The 16,775-nt window shown below is 48.3% G+C and overlaps 1 protein-coding gene across 5 annotated transcripts in view; it reads right to left on the bottom strand.

Annotated features, from left to right (window-relative positions):
- Window positions 1-653: 653 nt before the first annotated feature.
- ACVR1B (activin A receptor type 1B) overlaps window positions 654-16,775 on the bottom strand; it is a 32,693-nt gene continuing 16,571 nt past the window's right edge. For 4 of the 5 annotated variants that reach the window (XM_047065214.1, XM_047065215.1, XM_047065216.1 and 1 more), the window contains exons 2-9: window positions 16,246-16,485; window positions 15,200-15,448; window positions 11,801-12,031; window positions 8,857-9,024; window positions 7,647-7,803; window positions 6,290-6,414; window positions 2,706-2,836; window positions 654-1,205 (exon numbers count right to left, since the gene is read on the bottom strand). In XM_047065214.1, the coding sequence (XP_046921170.1) occupies window positions 1,080-1,205; window positions 2,706-2,836; window positions 6,290-6,414; window positions 7,647-7,803; window positions 8,857-9,024; window positions 11,801-12,031; window positions 15,200-15,448; window positions 16,246-16,485 (1,427 nt within the window). In that variant the 3' untranslated portion in view covers window positions 654-1,079. Of the gene's footprint in view, window positions 1,206-2,705; window positions 2,837-6,289; window positions 6,415-7,646; window positions 7,804-8,856; window positions 9,025-10,454; window positions 10,578-11,800; window positions 12,032-15,199; window positions 15,449-16,245; window positions 16,486-16,775 lie in introns of all 5 variants that reach the window. The other variant, XM_047065218.1, reaches the window with a different exon arrangement.

The following is a 16,775-nucleotide window of genomic DNA, read 5'->3' as shown; positions in this document are numbered from 1 at the left end:
CAGGGCCTCAAGTCCCTTGGCCCTTCTTGATGCTGTTGAGGATGATGCGCTTGGGCTGGCTCATTTCCCACGGTTGCCACTGACCACAACACCCAAGACTTCCACCGAGATTCTTTCCCTGCCCACCCCCGCCTGTCCCTGCCTCACATTTGGACCCAAAAATCTCCCCCGCCTGCCACGGACAACCGGGCCAGCTTTGGTTCCACGGTCTGAAATGGAGGTGCCGACACATGGGCAGGCGGAGCAGCCTGCTGGGAAGGGGGTCCTGCCATGGCGTGGGGGTTCTGGGGGGAAGGGGCCAGGAGAGAGACCTTCGGGAAGGGCATCAGGGAGACTAGACGCTGCTCACTACCAAACAGAGGCACCAGCACGCAGAGACGGCATGACAACCACACCCCCGACCTGCACATGCACAGAAAGCTCAAGCAGGTAAGTGGCGCACCTACAGACACACACATACACACACACGTGTAAGGGCGTGGCACGGACCAGGCACAACAGGGGACGCACCTCGGCACATGCACACACGGCTGGACAGACAGGCGGCAGGCCCCGCCTCCACCGGCGGTCCCTCCGGAGGCCCGCGTGAGACAGGAGGGGAGCCCAGGGCCCAGAGCTGCCCGTGTCAGGGGCTGTACTCGTGGCTCCTCTGGGCCACTGCAGAGCGCCGCCCGCCCCGGCGGAGCTGGTCCCTGGAGGACACCGTCGGTGCTGTTCAGCAATGGCGACACGCGGCTCCCCCGGGGTCCTCTCGGGGGCCCGTCGCCACCCTGGCTATCCGCCAGACGCACCGGGTTTTGCGGGACTTCCCACTACAGCCAGTTCGAGTTGTGGCATCGAGTTCTCCACACCATCCGCTCTCAGAGTCTCCGTGCCGTTAGGAGGTAAATATAAAAGGTGTCTGTGTCTCAAACCCAACATGGGAGTGAGGGAGTCTCCCGGGCTCTGTCCCTCTTTGGGACCAGGGCTCCTGGCCACCGAGGGCTGGGCAGAAACGAGAGGTAGGCCTCCGTCGTACGCTCAACGCGGCAGCTGTGTGTAGTTCCCGCTGCCAGGGCTGCGTGTGGGGAGGGAGAGGCTTAGATCTTCACGTCTTCCTGCACGCTGAGCTGTGAGAGGGTCTTCTTAATGCGCAGGGCAGTCAGGCGGGCCGCGCCGTTGGCATACCAGCACTCTCGCATCATCTTCCCCATGACCCGCAGTGCCTGCACGGAGACCCGGAGGCCGCGTCAGCCGGACCCCGCCCCAGGAGGCCCTCCTGGCCTCGCTCCACCTCGCCTCTCAGCAGAGCCTGGCACCATCTCCCCTCCCCTCTGAGCCCGGGGAGCGCTCTGCGAGCCTCTGTCTCCCCTTGGCCCTCCCTTCCTCGGGGACCAGGAGAAAGGGGAGGACTGGCCCGCGAGTGCAGCCAGCCGGCCCACCATCGGGGGTACTCCGGACGGGGGTACCCGAAGTAGCCTGTGCTCCGAAAATCACTTCTCTCAGGTCTGAGAATCCGTTTGTACGCTTCTGTACTAACTCTGTTCTTTGAAGGAGCGCGTGAAGCAGGCACACCAGGAACACGCCTGGGTGCAAGCAAGCACACGGCCGGAATCCCAGGGCTCATGTGCACGGACGGGATGGGGGTGGGGAAGAAGCAGGACAGGAGCCCCTAAAAAGCAATCCTGTCAGAGGCGGAAAGCCACACTGCCACCGCCTGGACCACACGGGCGACCACTGTGGTCAGGCCAAGAGATGGATTTGGAAGGCCACCTATGGACCTCTACCGGTGACCGAGGGTGACAAAGGTCCCTGATTGCTGTCCTAGGCCAGTGGTTTTCAAAATTTCAAAAACTGACTGAAGAGGTTGTGGGATGGGGGAAGCTGAAGACCAGTTCTCTCAGCCTCACCCTCATCCTCTGAAACCCTGACCTGAGGGCTCCAAGGAACATTTTGGAAAATGCTGCTCTATTATGTGACGAGAAGACACCACCTAAAATGTGAGCTCAGCGATTCTGTTCTAAAATGCAGAAATGCCCTCTAGTGGTTAGAGTCCTTTCTAAAAGCAGAGCCACGAGGGCCCTGAAGACTCTAAGACCCCAGAATGCCATGTTTATTTGGAACCTGTATCATGAATTTGTCCTCATTTCAATTATTTCCCCCAAATGCTGTCCCTGACCCACTCCATCTGTATCTCCCCCAAATTCCAATCCTCCACACCCTCCTCCCTTCTGAGGTTTTAGAAAGGCCACCTCCCTCACAGACATGCCTTCTAAGTCCTGTCCTGCCATTCTTCTATGCCCAGTCTGAGCTTCGCTTCTTTTCTGGATGCCTCTATTTGATTCTTCCACAGAGCTCAGCTCGTCCCTGTGCTTCCAGAGCCATCTTTCTAGCTAGACCGGTCTAACGGTTCCCACCCAGTTTTTATTTCTGTCTTTTGCTGACCACCTCTTATCTGTGTCTTGGGGACCAAGCCTTTTCTTCTACTAGGCTGTCCATTCCCAAGAGGACCCTACAGTGCCCAGGACAAGGCACTGTGGCCCCTCTGGGATTCATATACAACAGCACATAACAGTATATAAGTGACACAGGGGGTACCTCTGGGCATGGCCTCATTGGCAAGCTCTTTCTCTCTTTCTTTCTTTTTTTTTACTTGGGAAACCCTTTTTCTAAAGTAGAAAAATCAGGCAGATGGAAAAGCCACAGGAGGCAGGGAAGCTTCCTACCTCGTAACTCTGCCACCAGTTGGGGATGTTGGGACGTAGCTTCTGGTCACATACGACCTTTCGCATTTCCTCAATGGAAGGGTCAGAGGGCACTAAGTCATAATATGGTAGCTGATACTCTTCATGGACTCCTGGGAGAAAAGAAAATACCCACCTGAGTTATCAACAGAAGGAGGGCATTACTCAAAAACCTGTAACAACACTCACACCATAATCTGTAAATACCACTTCCCACTAAGAAGAGCTAGGGCTCTTGGAAAGGTTGGTGGGTTCCAGGAATGGGATTAAGAGACACACAAGATTAGTAAGGAACATCTCTGTCATACCAAAAGCAAGCAAACTATCAAAGACTACTGAGGTCATGTTAAAAGGCACCAACTTGAAAAGCTCCCACTGGCCAAAGATGAGAATATTTAAGCAGAAGTAAGACTAATCACTTCAATGGAAGCAAATATTTCAAGTCCACCAGTTCATTATACTTTAAAAAAAAAAAAAGGACACCCAAATCCTTAGTCACCTTTGTAAGACGAGAGGTAACAAGTTCACTGTTTTGAAAAATGGTAAATAAATGGGAAGAATCAAGTATTTTTCCTGGTTTCCCTATTCAAACTACATATCTTGGTAACCAAATGGGACAATTACGGGAAGTTTCTCTTTAGAGAAGAAATCTAGCTAATACATGACAATTGACAGTATCAGAATATTGGCATTTTTCAACCTCTAATGAATATGCTCATGAACAATGATCACTGGTGGCTGTTAACATCACAAAAAGAGAAATGACTGGTATTATGTGCCTTGTAACAGAACTCTGGGGGAAAAATACATATGATTCTAGTCATTAGATGCAACTATCATAGGAAAGTCACAGGACTAGAAGAACACGTGAATGCCATAAAAATGTAGTTGCCAAAATCTAGACAGGAAAACTTTACAGGACAAATGACCTGGCTTCTCAACTAAACTGCAGAAGAAAAACAGTGGAGGGGGAAACTATACATTACAAGAAACTTAAGATGTGTATCAATCAACTGCAGTGGATGGACATGATTTGAACCCTGATTTGAAGAAACCGTTTAAAAAAAATTATGAGACAGCTGGGGAAATCCCAACACTAACCGATGTTAAATGATATTAATGTTCACTTTTTAAAGTGTGATAACTGTATTGTATTTAAGTCCTTATCTTTTAGAGCTACAAACTGAAATAGTTTCCATAATAAGCTAATTTGAAAAATCCAACGTAACTTTCCCATGCCTTTTTCCAGGAAAAATTCTGCTGTTCTGAGCTACTAGGAGAGATATTTTTTAAAAATGCTTATTTATTTATTTTGAGAGACAGAGACAGAGCACGAGCAGAGGAGGGGCAGAGACAGAGAGCGAGAGAATGAGAGAGCGAGCGAGAGAGAGACACAGAGAGAGAGAATCCCAAGCAAGGGGCTCAATCTCATGACCTGAGCCAAAACCAAGAGTCAGACGCTTAACCAATGGAGCCACCCAGGTGTCCTGCAGTAGGGTAGATTTTTAAATAGAGTCTTGGTAAACATCTAAGGGATGCTTTAGAACCTATGCTCTGGCCTCAGTCTGCCGGCATTTGAATCCGAGTTTACTAGCCATGTGACCTTGGACAAATTACCTATCTCTGTGACTCATTTTCTTCATCTGAAAAATTATGACAGTAATAGTCACCACCTTTTAGGTTTGTAGTACAGATTAAGTGAGCTTATACACAGTGAATGGTGAATAAATGTTAGTATTATTTAGGGGTGCCTGGGTGGTTCAGCCGGTTAAGCATCCGACTTCAGCTCAGGTCATGATCTCACAGTTCGTGAGTTTGAGCCCCGTGTCGGGCTCTGTGCTGACAGCTCAGGGCCTGGAGCCTGCTTCCGATTCTGTCTCCCTCTCTCTGCCCCCCTCCCTGCTCACACTCTATCTCAAAAATAAATAAATATTAAAAAAATTTTTTAATCTATTATTATAATACTTAGCCCCAATTTCTGAATGGTGTAAGAAGGAAAAAAATTAACTTATTGACAGCTTAAGACCTGTATGACCAGATTTTTCTTAATCTGTTTTATCTGCATAGAATGATCAAAGTTTTAGGGTGGCCTGGCTGGCTTAGTCAGTAGAGGATGTGACTCTTAATCTCAGAGTCTTGGGGCGCCTGGGTGGCGCAGTCGATTAAGCATCCGACTTCAGCCAGGTCACGATCTCGCGGTCCGTGAGTTCGAGCCCCGCGTCAGGCTCTGGGCTGATGGCTCGGAGCCTGGAGCCTGTTTCCGATTCTGTGTCTCCCTCTCTCTCTGCCCCTCCCCCGTTCATGCTCTGTCTCTCTCTGTCCCAAAAATAAATAAAAAACGTTGAAAAAAAAATTTTTTTAATCTCAGAGTCTTGAGTTCGATCCCCACGTTTGGGGTAAAGCTCACCTAAGAAAATAAATTTTATTTTTTATTTTATTTTTTAAAATTTTTAATGTTTATTTATTTTTAAGAGAGAGAGAGAGTGTGTGAGCAGGGGAGGGGCAGAGAGAGGGAGACACAGAATCTGAAGCTGGCTGCAGGCTCTGAACTGTCAGCACAGAGCCCAATGAGGGGCTCGAACCCATGAACCGTAAGACCATGACCTGAGTCAAAGTTGGACGCCCAACCAATTGAGCCACCCAGGTGTCCCAGAAAATAAATTAAAAAAATTTTTAAATGTACAATTCCATGAGTAATACCTGTGTGGCTACTCCATAATTTGGATCTTCCCAAACACATCAGAGATGGAAAAGGGCAGTAATACAGAAGAGGGTTCTGCTGGAAGACTTGTCAGTTTTAATTCATTTAATTTAAATTTAATTTATTTCATTTCCAATGACCTGGAATCTCTTACATCAAAGATAAATCACTGAGGGAAAGGTTCTAGTGGTTCCTGAACACATTCACATGGCAGAATACTTGGAAGTCGCTGTAAAGTACTGATGTGCTAAGTTAATGATAAAAACTGTTTCCTGCTAGGTCTGATACTACCTTTTACTAGATTCTGGCATGGGTTAACAGGTGCAAATGCCAAAAATGTAAGAAAAAATTACAGGAAGAAAAAACCTCATTTTGAGAAAATTCTACGTATAAGAAACTTTCTGCTCCAGATTCAGAAATTACCACTATTATTTTATCAACGAACCCCCACATTTCCCAGCACTGTGGCTAAAGAGCCATGTCAGAACACGCTTAGTGCCTCTTGTGTAAAGAAGACCCCCTGAATTAGTCTGGAACTATTCCTGCCCAGGGCTTTCCCAACCTCTTAAGGATCAATAAGGACAATGTGTTTTTAAAAAAAAAAAAAAAAAAAAAAAAAAAGCCAGACAAGCCTCCAGAATGGTTACTTCTATGCAAAACACTATCCAACAGAGTCAACACACCCTTGTACAACCCCCTCCAACGTTCCCTCATCTTTGAGAGAACGCTGAGTTGTGACAGGCTCTGGAACTAGGCATCCAACAGGTTGTAAAAAGAAAGGAGGCAGTAAGGCACCAGCACCCTCAGGTGATCTGGCATTCTAGACTGGGAGGTAGGAGCAAGAGAAGGCCAAAAAGAAAGGTACCTCCAGAATTGCATCTTCGAGCAATCTCCCAATACACAAGGCCGAGCGCATAGATATCGGCGCATTTGAAGGAGTCAAAGTGCTTCATATTAATGGTCTCATCAAGTACTTCGGGGGCCATGTATCTGCAACAGCAAAGGAAACAAGATCATGCACAGAAAAGGATTTCGTTACTTAAATCAAAGTCGTGATTCAGGGGCCCTCTGAACGTGGGAATGCATCCCCCCAAGAATGGCCCTTGGGGAGGAGCAAGTGATCAAATTTCTTTATTGCAAACTCCCATGTTTTGGATTAGAATCTAAATACTTCAGCACAGGTTAGGTGATACCAGGCTGCTCTTATTTGTACCTCTATTTTTTAGCCACCGGGATTTATTTTAATCATGTCTTGATTTCTTGGCAGAGGGATCTGTACTGCAGGTCACAGGGCAATAACAGTGCCCAGTATCTGGTTGCCACTAGGGTCCTGGACTTTATTAAATGTAGCCAGTGATGGGTTGAGTTTAAATTTCATTTTGAACCTCTTTTGTTATCTTACCTAATTACACATATATGAAAATTAATTCTAGCTGATCATCAAAGTCTCCCTCAGTTAATTAGTACTACTCAAGCCACTCCCCTCCCCCCCACCCTCCCCAACACACATACAGAGTAAGGCAAATCAGGGGATCACCTCAGGCCTCACACTTTGGGGCCTGGGTAGCTGCACTCATTCATGTCAAAAGGGGAAAACCAGCAGCACAATTTAGTGAAGTTCATGGGAGATTTGACAGGTAAACAGATCTCCTCTTCTGTCCCATTACAAGACAATTCCATTTTCAACTCACAAAGTCAGTCTGCAATCACAATTCCTTACTTCTTACTTCACTTCTGTATGAAGTGGGAAGTAGGCCCATCATCCTAAAGGTGCCCCCAATCTCCACCCTAAGATCACCTCTGCTCTGGCTTGGCAGACTTGCTCTCTAACCCTCAAGCAAGACACAATCCCTGCCTCCTCGGGGTCTCCGCACAAGTACCCCTTTGGACTGCACATGCTTCCTCTTGTCCTAGCCAAGCCGGGTGCCTGTCCCCCCTCCAAATCTTTTTCTAGATTCTCTTTCTCTGCTGCCTCCCCCTGCCCAGGAACAGCTATGTGTATATAGTACTACGAAGCTGTGCTCATGGCACTCGTATCTGTTAGATGCAACCAGTTCAGCTTTCCACTGTGGGGAGTGGGGCTTCAGTTCAGCTTTCAGTTGTCTGAGAGCAAGGGCCACACCTCCTTTTCTATGCTTCTTTCTCCCGTGCACATGGGAAAGGGCACACAGGTGCTACTCGGTACAAGGGTAGGACAATGGCAGAGGCCAGGGCCTTCCTACCGTTTGGTTCCCACCCTCTGATTTGGGGCAATGTCAATGGTGTCAGTGACCGCATCATGGCGGACAGCCAGGCCCAGGTCTGCAATGGCGCACATGCCATTTTTCTTCACCAGGATGTTCTTTGATTTTAAGTCTCGATGAGCAATTCCAGGCTTCCCTGACAGAGAAAAACATAGGGATCTTTACAGAGAGATAGTACAAATGTTAAAAGCATAGTCTCTGCAGCCAGATTATGTGGGTTCGAGTCCTGGCTTTGCCTCCCACTAATCCAGTAACCCTAAAAAAGCGACTTAACCCGTCTGCACCTCTGCCTTCTCATCCATAAGGCTACCCCAGTCCTTACTTCATGGTAATGTGAGGATTAAACGCATTAGTGTAGGTAAGTGAAGAGCTTAGAAGGGCATGCGTATTAGCTGTTACCACTATCACTACCCCCGCCCCCGCTTTCCCTGAACGGATATGCTCCAGGATAGAACTGCTAAGGAATTCCAAGGAAAGCTGCTGCACTGGCTAGGTTCTCACCAACAAACAGGTGAAGATCAGGACTACTACTACTACATTCACGGGAGCTAGGAACAGGATCAAACATCAACGGTTGGCTTTCTGTCAGGGCCAGCACATGCTGTTGCCCTGGTCAACCAGGAATCAGGGAGCACACCACACCTGCTACCTTGATAAGAACCATGATCCCCCAGAGAACTGATGCTACAGTCAACAAACGAGGAAGCCTGAGGTCTTCTTCCTCCAGGAGAACTCTCCCAGGTCAGTAAAGACCAGTGTCTAATCCATCATGCAGTCCGTAAGCCAGCTGCTTCCAACGGTGAACGCTGAAATTACCAAACCGGTGCTCCTTTGCACTAGCTTGTTTCATCTTCTGGGTTCCGTGCTTTTACCCGTGTACCGTGGGCTCCTGAGAGGGTAACTCAGAACACTAGCTCACCAACCAACACCCGTGCCAGGCCATCAAATGACAGACAACGGAATCTTTATGTTCTAGAGCCCCTGAGGGCATTCTAAAAACAGAGGTGAAGAGACCCCAATGGAAATACCTCTTGTTCTCATGTAGAACTCAGACCTCTCTCCCTTAGATTAGGCCACAGTTCCTGAGGCTCACCTCCAACTTCCTCAGTAAAGACGAGTTCTGGGAACTAAATCACGATGGTACAGGCTTTTAAAGTCTACTCAACTTCACTCACCAGGGTTCACTCACCTTGGGTACCCACAATCTCCATGTGCAGGTGGGCTAACCCACTAGCCGCAGACAAGGCCAGCTTAATCATCCCCTCGATTGTCACCGTGTACCGGTTAAGATAATCAAACAGGGAGCCATGCTCATGGTAGTCTGAGACGAGCCACAGCTGTGTCCAGGTGCCATTATCTGCAGAGAACCACAGAGGAGTTCTGGAATAGGCACAACTACCAGCAAAAAGGTTAAAGCAGGAAAGAAAGAATATGTAAACGACACAAACTCCAACTAGACTCCTGAATTCACACTTCCAGTCTCCACACTTCCTGAGGCCCCCCTCTATACCCGTTTCATCTACACTTGTCCACCAACGTGGGGCTCCAGGAAGGACAGAAGAGCAACATTCTTAGACCTGCTCCCTTATTTCTTGCAGGTGGCTGTCTCAGTCTGAAAAAGATCTACTCATCTACACGTTAGACCATGACTGGCTGCACCCACCGCTGCCAAGGAGGAGGGCTTCACAGACCCTCGCAGTGTGCTCCGGGACCCTGTGAGCACAACCTAGCCCCAGCAGCTGTCTCATCTGTAATGTCTGCTTTCAGTCCACTGCTCCCAGTAGGCAATGAGCTCTCTGGGAGAAGAGCAAAGAGCTCCTTTATGCGTTACTGTATTCCAAACAACAACAACAAAATGCTTAATTTATTTATTTTGAGAGACAGCATGTGCATGCACACGCATATATGCAGGAGAGGGGCAGAGAGAGAGAGACAGAGAGAGGAGAGAGGGAGGGAGGGAGAGAGAGGGAGGGAAGGAAAGAGAGAGAGAGAGAGAGAGAGAGAGAGAGAGAAGGAAGGAAGGAAGGAAGGAAGGAAGGAAGGAAGGAAGGAAGGAAGGAAGGAAAATCCCAAGCAGGCTCTGAGCAGTCAGCACAGAGTCCAACATGGAGCTCGATCTCACAAACCATGAGATCATGACCTGAGCGGAAATCAAGAGTCAGATGCTCAAGTGTCTGAGCCACCCAAGTGCCCCCCAAAATGCTTTTCAATGCAGGAAGGGCACACTTCCAAGTATTCCAGAGAGGTCATCTTATCCTCAGAAGAGCAATGGAAGGTGGACAGCATGCACTTTTATAGGAGGTGACAGGTAGGAGGCGGCGTGTGGTGGGAAGGAGGAAGGAGAAAAAGAAAAACCCAAAACTGGTAATCTAATTAGGTTATGCTTCTGTCAACAGGAAGATTGGAAATTGGATTGAGATCTCCCAATTCCAGGCTGGTGCTAGTTCCAGGACACTATACTATATATATCATGCTAAAAAGGCAGAAACGAAGGAGTCCGATTTTTCTTCTCCCTTGGCCCTGATGTGAGTTTTTACGGCCAGATCCCTACTCACACAAGCTGCCAGAATCAATAAAGGGAGTGGCTCTTGGAAGAGCACCAACCTTGGTTTCTCTGATTACAAACAAGGGGTCCACCCAACACACCATTGCTGCACTCCAATCAGCCCTGAAGTCGTGAGGACCCTGGCAGTTAAAGTTAAGGGAAGACGTTTTCTGATCCTTGAAGCTACATGTAAAATTGAAATGTTATCAAAGGTGCTGCTGTTTTTAAAAAGCACAGCTTACACAGAGGGAGTATACAATTCTCTCTTCCCCTTCTTCCCTTGTGTTTGAGTCTGAGCCTCTTCAGCCTGGGGGCAGCTGAGGCCATTACAAACCCCCACAGCAATATGAGGAACCAGCAGTCCGATGTCGTTTTCGGAAAGAAAAATAAATACTTAGCATCTTCCATAGGCTTTGTAGACACTAACTTCTAAAAATTGTCATGTCACGGGAGCAGACTGTGTCACAAGGGCCAGAGAGACTCTTCTAAAATGTAAACACAAACATCTCAGGGTCTTTCTGACTCCACACGCACCACCTGCCCATGTGTCTGCTGTCCCCTCTATCTGGAAGCTGCGAGGGCAAGGACTGTGTCCGGTTCTCGTGTGTGGTGATCGGAGCAGCGGGAAGTAGTCAATAAACGTTAGTGAATCAAAGAACAAAATGCCAATTACTACCCACTACCTCAGAATAAGATGTAATCCTCTCAAAAAGGTCCTTCATAATCTGGTGTCTACCTCTCCACCCACACAGCCAACCCACGTTACTTGTAAGGTTCCAAACACACCTTCCCTCTACACGTGTGTCTCAAGTGCCCTTCCCGCTGATTTTTCTTCCTGACCAACTCCTGATACTTCCTGATGCCTCAATGAAGTTCAGGTATGACCTCCCTGACGCCCATCTCAGCCCCAATTTGTGCTCACCAGAACAGTGTGCTGTTTGACTACTTCCTATAATCAACTGTTAGTTTGCTTCTCGCTTTGCTAGTCAGTGAGGTCCTCCAAAACGAGGATGCTCCTGGCCATACAAGAGACTCAAAAAGTAAAAAATCAGAAGGGAGAGGAAGGAGGAGCTCAGGGACTCAGGTACAAGCAGACCAAACACTGAGCTGGAAAGACCATCGGGGAGGAACATTCTGGGTAGCCAGGTCATCCCTGCCGTGCCTGCTCCACTGCAAGGGTGGACGATGCTGATTATGTCACAGAACATGGACCGCATGCTTTTCCAGGCTATCCCTCCCTGGCGGGGCAGAGACCACGGTTCTTCATTCTAGCGGTTTTCAAGGTAAATTAACTGGAACCCCTACAGGGACTCCACTAGGAGGGAGGGGAAGGGCGCAGGCGGGCTAAGGGGTTCATCTTGTTTATCTGCTTAGTAACTGCTTGCTTAATAGCCTGGCTTTCTGTATAAGCTTTGCATAGAAGAAAAGTTGGAAGGACTCGCAGCTTATTCAGATTCAGATTTCTACTGGTAACAACCACAAAGGCAAACAGAGCACTGCAGTCCCACAGCTGTTCAACTTCCCCAGTCACCCCCTGCATCTGGGACTACTGTTGGCTTTGGGACACGCTCCCAGCCCAGCTCTTTACCTTTATTGTCAGCAGCAATAAATCCAAGGATGTTTTCATGGCGCAGCATGACTGTCTGGTAGATCTCTGCTTCCCGGAACCAAGACCGTTCTTCACGAGAAGAGAAAATCTTCACCGCGACATCGCCACCCCTCCAGCGGCCACGCCACACTTCCCCAAACCGGCCCTTGCCAATAATCTCCTGTAAAACGATGGTTCGGGCCACTGTGCGCTGGACAAAAAGGGGCAACCCTGGGGAACCAAAGAATGGAAAGAAAGCAGATGCCGTAAATTCGCTAAACTCTGCAACTCCCACCCTCACTGCCACACTGGAAAGGCCGGTACCACACAGTGCCCCAGCTCTACCCTGGCCTGCTGACCGTGGAGAGCTGAGGGTGCCCCACACCACGTCCAGGTAAGCCAGCAGGGGCGAAGCCAGGCAGAGACTGGGGGTGAATGAACACAGAAAGGGAAACACATGCGATCAGCTGTGCCTCATTTAAACAATTTCTCCTTTCAGTTAGTACGGACGACAGACTTGCACACAACCCCTGATCAGATTTATCAACTCTGCAGCCGGCCTCTTGTGGGCCAGTCCACCCACATCTGCTTTATGCAGACTGAAGACGAAAGAGGGCAGAGAGGATGAGAGAGACGGGGCTTGAGCCCCAGGGGTGCCTCCGGCCATTCTGCTCAGTGGCCACTAGAGGGCGGTGCCATGTGGCCCATGAGAACCAAACTGGGCCTACAAGGCTCCCACCTCTTTCCTAAGAGATCAAAGCTCTGCTCACAGGTCAAGCTCCAGACACAGAATTCAAGACTACCCATGCTTATCCTAAGATTAATTTTACTGTCTTTGTAGGGCTCATTTATTGCTTCATGCAATCTATCCAATCACACTTACTATCATGACTGACTCTGAATTCTCACTTCCTCTCCCAGACCAAATAAACATGTTATTAATCCCTAAGTCCTGTGGATGTGGATGCTTACTACACACTAGGCACTATGATAAAAGCTTTAGATAAATTATCTCCTTTCCTCACAACCACCTATATAAGTTAGATGGTGTTATTATCCCCATTTTACAGATGAGAAAACTAAGGCTCGAAAGGGAAAGTTAAGGGGTGCCTGGGTGGCTCAGTCGGTTGAACGTCTGATTTCAGCTCAGGTCATATCTCATGGTTCGTGAGTTTGAGCCTCGCATCAGGCTCTCTGCTGTCAGCACAGAGCCTGGAGCCTGCTTCGGATCCTCTGTCCCCTTCTCTCTCTACCCCTCCCCTACTTGCTCTCTCTCTCCCCCTCAAAAATAAACAAACATTAAAAAAAAGGGGGGGGGAGTTAAGTAACTCATTTGAATTCACACAAGCTGCAAGAGGCAAAGAAGGGATTAAAACCTAGACCTACAGAACTGTCTGACTCCAAAGTTGATGCTTTTAACTACAACAGTATAGAATCACCAAAATGTCTCCCATCAGACCCCTCCTCTCCATCCCCACTGTGCCCGTCCAAGTTCTGACCCTTCTTTAAAAGACTCCCAACTGGTCTCTCCACCTCCCTTGTCACCCTGCTCCTGCCCTGCATACCCACAGACAGCCCTGCCTCACCCTACCCTCCCTAACAGGAGGTTGGTAAATGAGTGAATTCACCCTCCACACCACTGCCAGAATTCCTTCCACAGGAAAATACGAACATTTACTTTGCCACATGAAAACTTCCGGTGGATGCCTCTCACCTTACTGGATAAAGCACAGCACCCAAGGTCCTTCCCACCTGGCCTGGCCTGCCAGTCCCCATCCTCCAGTTGGACAGGCCATGCCTAAACACACAGTGAACTTTCGTGCCTTTTTGTCCTTTTGCTCAAGGGGTTTTCCTTGGCCTGGAACGTTCCCTGTCCTCTTACTTCCTTAAACCTCCAACTCAGTCTTCAAGACCCCTTTAAGTGCATCCTCCCCCATGAGGCCCTTCCCAGCAATCCCTATCTCTTCTACCCAATTCTGGGTCAGCTTTTTTCATCTTTGTTTACCCTGTATCACCTGGAGGGTATTCAGCATATATTTGTTAAAGGGAATCGAAAGTCACATAAGCAGCATAGACTTATTGCTTTAAAAACCACGGTATTAAAACTCCAGCACCTTGGAAACTCTGCATATTTGGGATTGATAACGGACTAGACCATCCAGGGAGAAATAGTTATTAATCATTTTACTCCAGATGACTAAGTAACCACCATGGACCTTCGCTAGCTTCAGCTAGTTCTGATCTTAAAAAAGACCCCAGAAAACCTGAGCTACCCTCCTGTGACAGCAAATCAAGTCACAGAGTCAGTCAGGCAGTTCTAACCACTGCCCTACCTCTTTCAGCAAAGAACAAGACATATATTTTCTCTCTTCCTAAAAATATGCAGCTTTTAAATATATCCATCATTTTGGCACTCTCTACTGCAGAGCTTAATAAAGGCAAAACCACTGAAATTCAGGAGATGTCACAGCTCAAAGTATTCCTTGTGTTCAAGGAGGAATGTCTGCCCATGACTGATGGCATAATTTCCCTACAGAACAATAGTCTTGTCACATGGCAAGGAAACCTACATAAACACGTACAAAATTCTCACAATATAATTGTGTGTTTTAGCTAGAATGGCGATAGTGACCTTTGCAAATGACTTTTTTTTTTACAAGAACAGAATACCACCATCACTAAAATAATTGTTTATTTTCATAAAAAGACTCTTTTGTAGTCATTTCACATCTAATAGCCAGCTAAGGTACACCCTGAGACCTGAGCGACCCCAGCCCCTTTATCCTGAATTCTGGGCTCACATCAAGGTCCAGGGTTTGGTTCAATTCTCTCATCTGACAAAGACTCGGTTACCAACAGGCAGTACAGGAAATGGTGCTGATAGCCTGCTGCAAGCCCAAGTTGCCTTTATTTAACCTCCCCCAAAAACCCTTGGGCAACTGGTACAAGTCAATGATTCACCAAATCCCAGCTCTCAGCTTTACTCAATGTCCTTAAACTCCCCTTGTGGTTGCTCGGAAATCAATGATTAGCTGTCACCACACCAAGAGAAACCCGGCACACTCCTGTTTCTCAAAAGGGGCCCTTAAATTGAGCACTCCACTGCTCAGGTGGAACCAGGTGAATTTTAATAGACATACAGTTACAAGACTTGAAAAGAGGCAGGGTTTCTGGAGTGGAGAGTTTTGCACTTGACCTTTGGAATCCCAGGGAATGAAAGATTTTCTGTGAACCCTTTATCTTATTACATATCAGACTCTAAAAGAAGGGGAATTATGAAACCAAACGCCTCAGTGCTGGCAGAAACAAGGGCAAGGCCCAGTCTTCAGAAATGCTCTATCCTGCTGGGGAACAGTGACGAACACCAACAACACACACAACCGCTGGAGAACTCAGTACCTGAACCAGACCCTGATGTGGAGAGATCGTAGACAAGATCCTGGAGCGTCTTGTCTTTGGAGAGACACATCTCACACGAGGGATCTTCCATATCCAGTCTCTGGCGGTTGTGATAGACACGCTGATGATAGTTAATGACAAGGAAAACAATGATGATGATGAGAAACAGGAGGAACACTGGGCCAGCAATAATGCCTACCAGCTCCACGGGGCCCCACATGGAAGGGTGCTCAGACTCCTTGAGGTGACCTGGGTCAAGTGAGAGAGGAGAGGGAAAGAACACAGTAAAAACATGGGAAAGCTCTGGCCTTATTTGTCCCCGACACCTCCCTCCACATGCGAATACCCTTTCCCTCTCCCTGCATTCAAGGTGCCCTCGATCTCCCAGGTCTCACTGGGCTATGTGTCTGCCTGATGTTCTCAAATGCAAACCTCTCCAGTGAAGGGGCCCTTTTCAGCAATCACGCTCACAAGGCACTGTGTCACCGCCTGCCTTTCACGGGCCTATCCCGCCTCAGTGTCCCAGACAGACACCAGGTTCTGTGCCTCCACTCGTGACAGCTGTGCTAAGCTCTGCAGCCTTAAGTACCCCCTCCTCCGATCTCCCCAGTAATGCCTTCTAAATGGCACATTTGCAAAGGGGTGCCACCTAAAACTTCCCAGCCTGGATCGCTGTCCTTCTCTTCCAACTCCAACCTCTCTTCCCATCCTGCCATCACCCTCACCCAGCAGCTGCCTTCACATACCTTTCCATGGGGATCCCTGCCTGACTCTCCCACCCCTCACCAGCTGCCCATGGCTGCTCAGCCAGTCTCCAAAGCGCAGCTTCCACCTCTGGGACAACCTTGACAGTCTGCCTCCCTCAACCTCTTGTCTACAAATCTGACCTGGGAAGAATCCTATCCCCTTGTCACCTTAGGGAACATCAAAAAGGTACCTTTACCTATCACCAAACAAAGGGATTAGGGAAGAGTAGAGAAGGACGAAATGACAGGGGTGCCCTACCTCCAGGATGAGCCAATAGTCCAACAAGGGTGTCCACTCACCACTGGGCACCCTAAGGTCGATCCTGTTGCAGAAGTCAGTATAGCAGCAGTGGGTATTGCGGAGGTCCTCAGAGCTGAGGCAGTAGAAGGGTTTCCCAGCGGGGACCAGCTCCACTTTGGGGATGCAGGTGCGCACGTGGTGCTCCATCCCATCCAGGTTGAAAATGGAAACCATGCAGGCCCCATCTGTTTCACACGTGTAGTTGGCCTGGAGGCAGCTGGTACATGCACACTGCAGAGCTGCAGGAAATTTGGGAATACGGTGACATTAACGGTGAGATCCTATCCTAGGTCCCTTTCCAGACTTAGAACATAATCCTTTAGCATACTGGATGTTCCCAAATAAGGAGCTTTTATAGAGAGAGGGCCAGAAAGAGGACACCGTCAACAGGAGCACAAACTTTTCACCTATTTATTCAGTGCAGAAAGCAGGCTTGCAAGCCCTACCATTTTCTTCTAAGTGTCCTCCCTATCTTATGCCTGTGAGAAACAGAGAAAGGACCTTTTGAACTTTGCCTTAGACTTATCAC

This window comes from Lynx rufus, unplaced genomic scaffold (genome assembly GCF_022079265.1).
Source record: "Lynx rufus isolate CCGP_SWC_20201006 ecotype Redwood Valley unplaced genomic scaffold, mLynRuf1.p SCAF_7, whole genome shotgun sequence".
NCBI classification, from domain to species: Eukaryota; Metazoa; Chordata; class Mammalia; order Carnivora; family Felidae; genus Lynx; species Lynx rufus.
The sequence above is the reverse complement of the archived record's forward strand: the minus strand, read 5'-3'. Positions and strand labels throughout refer to the sequence as shown.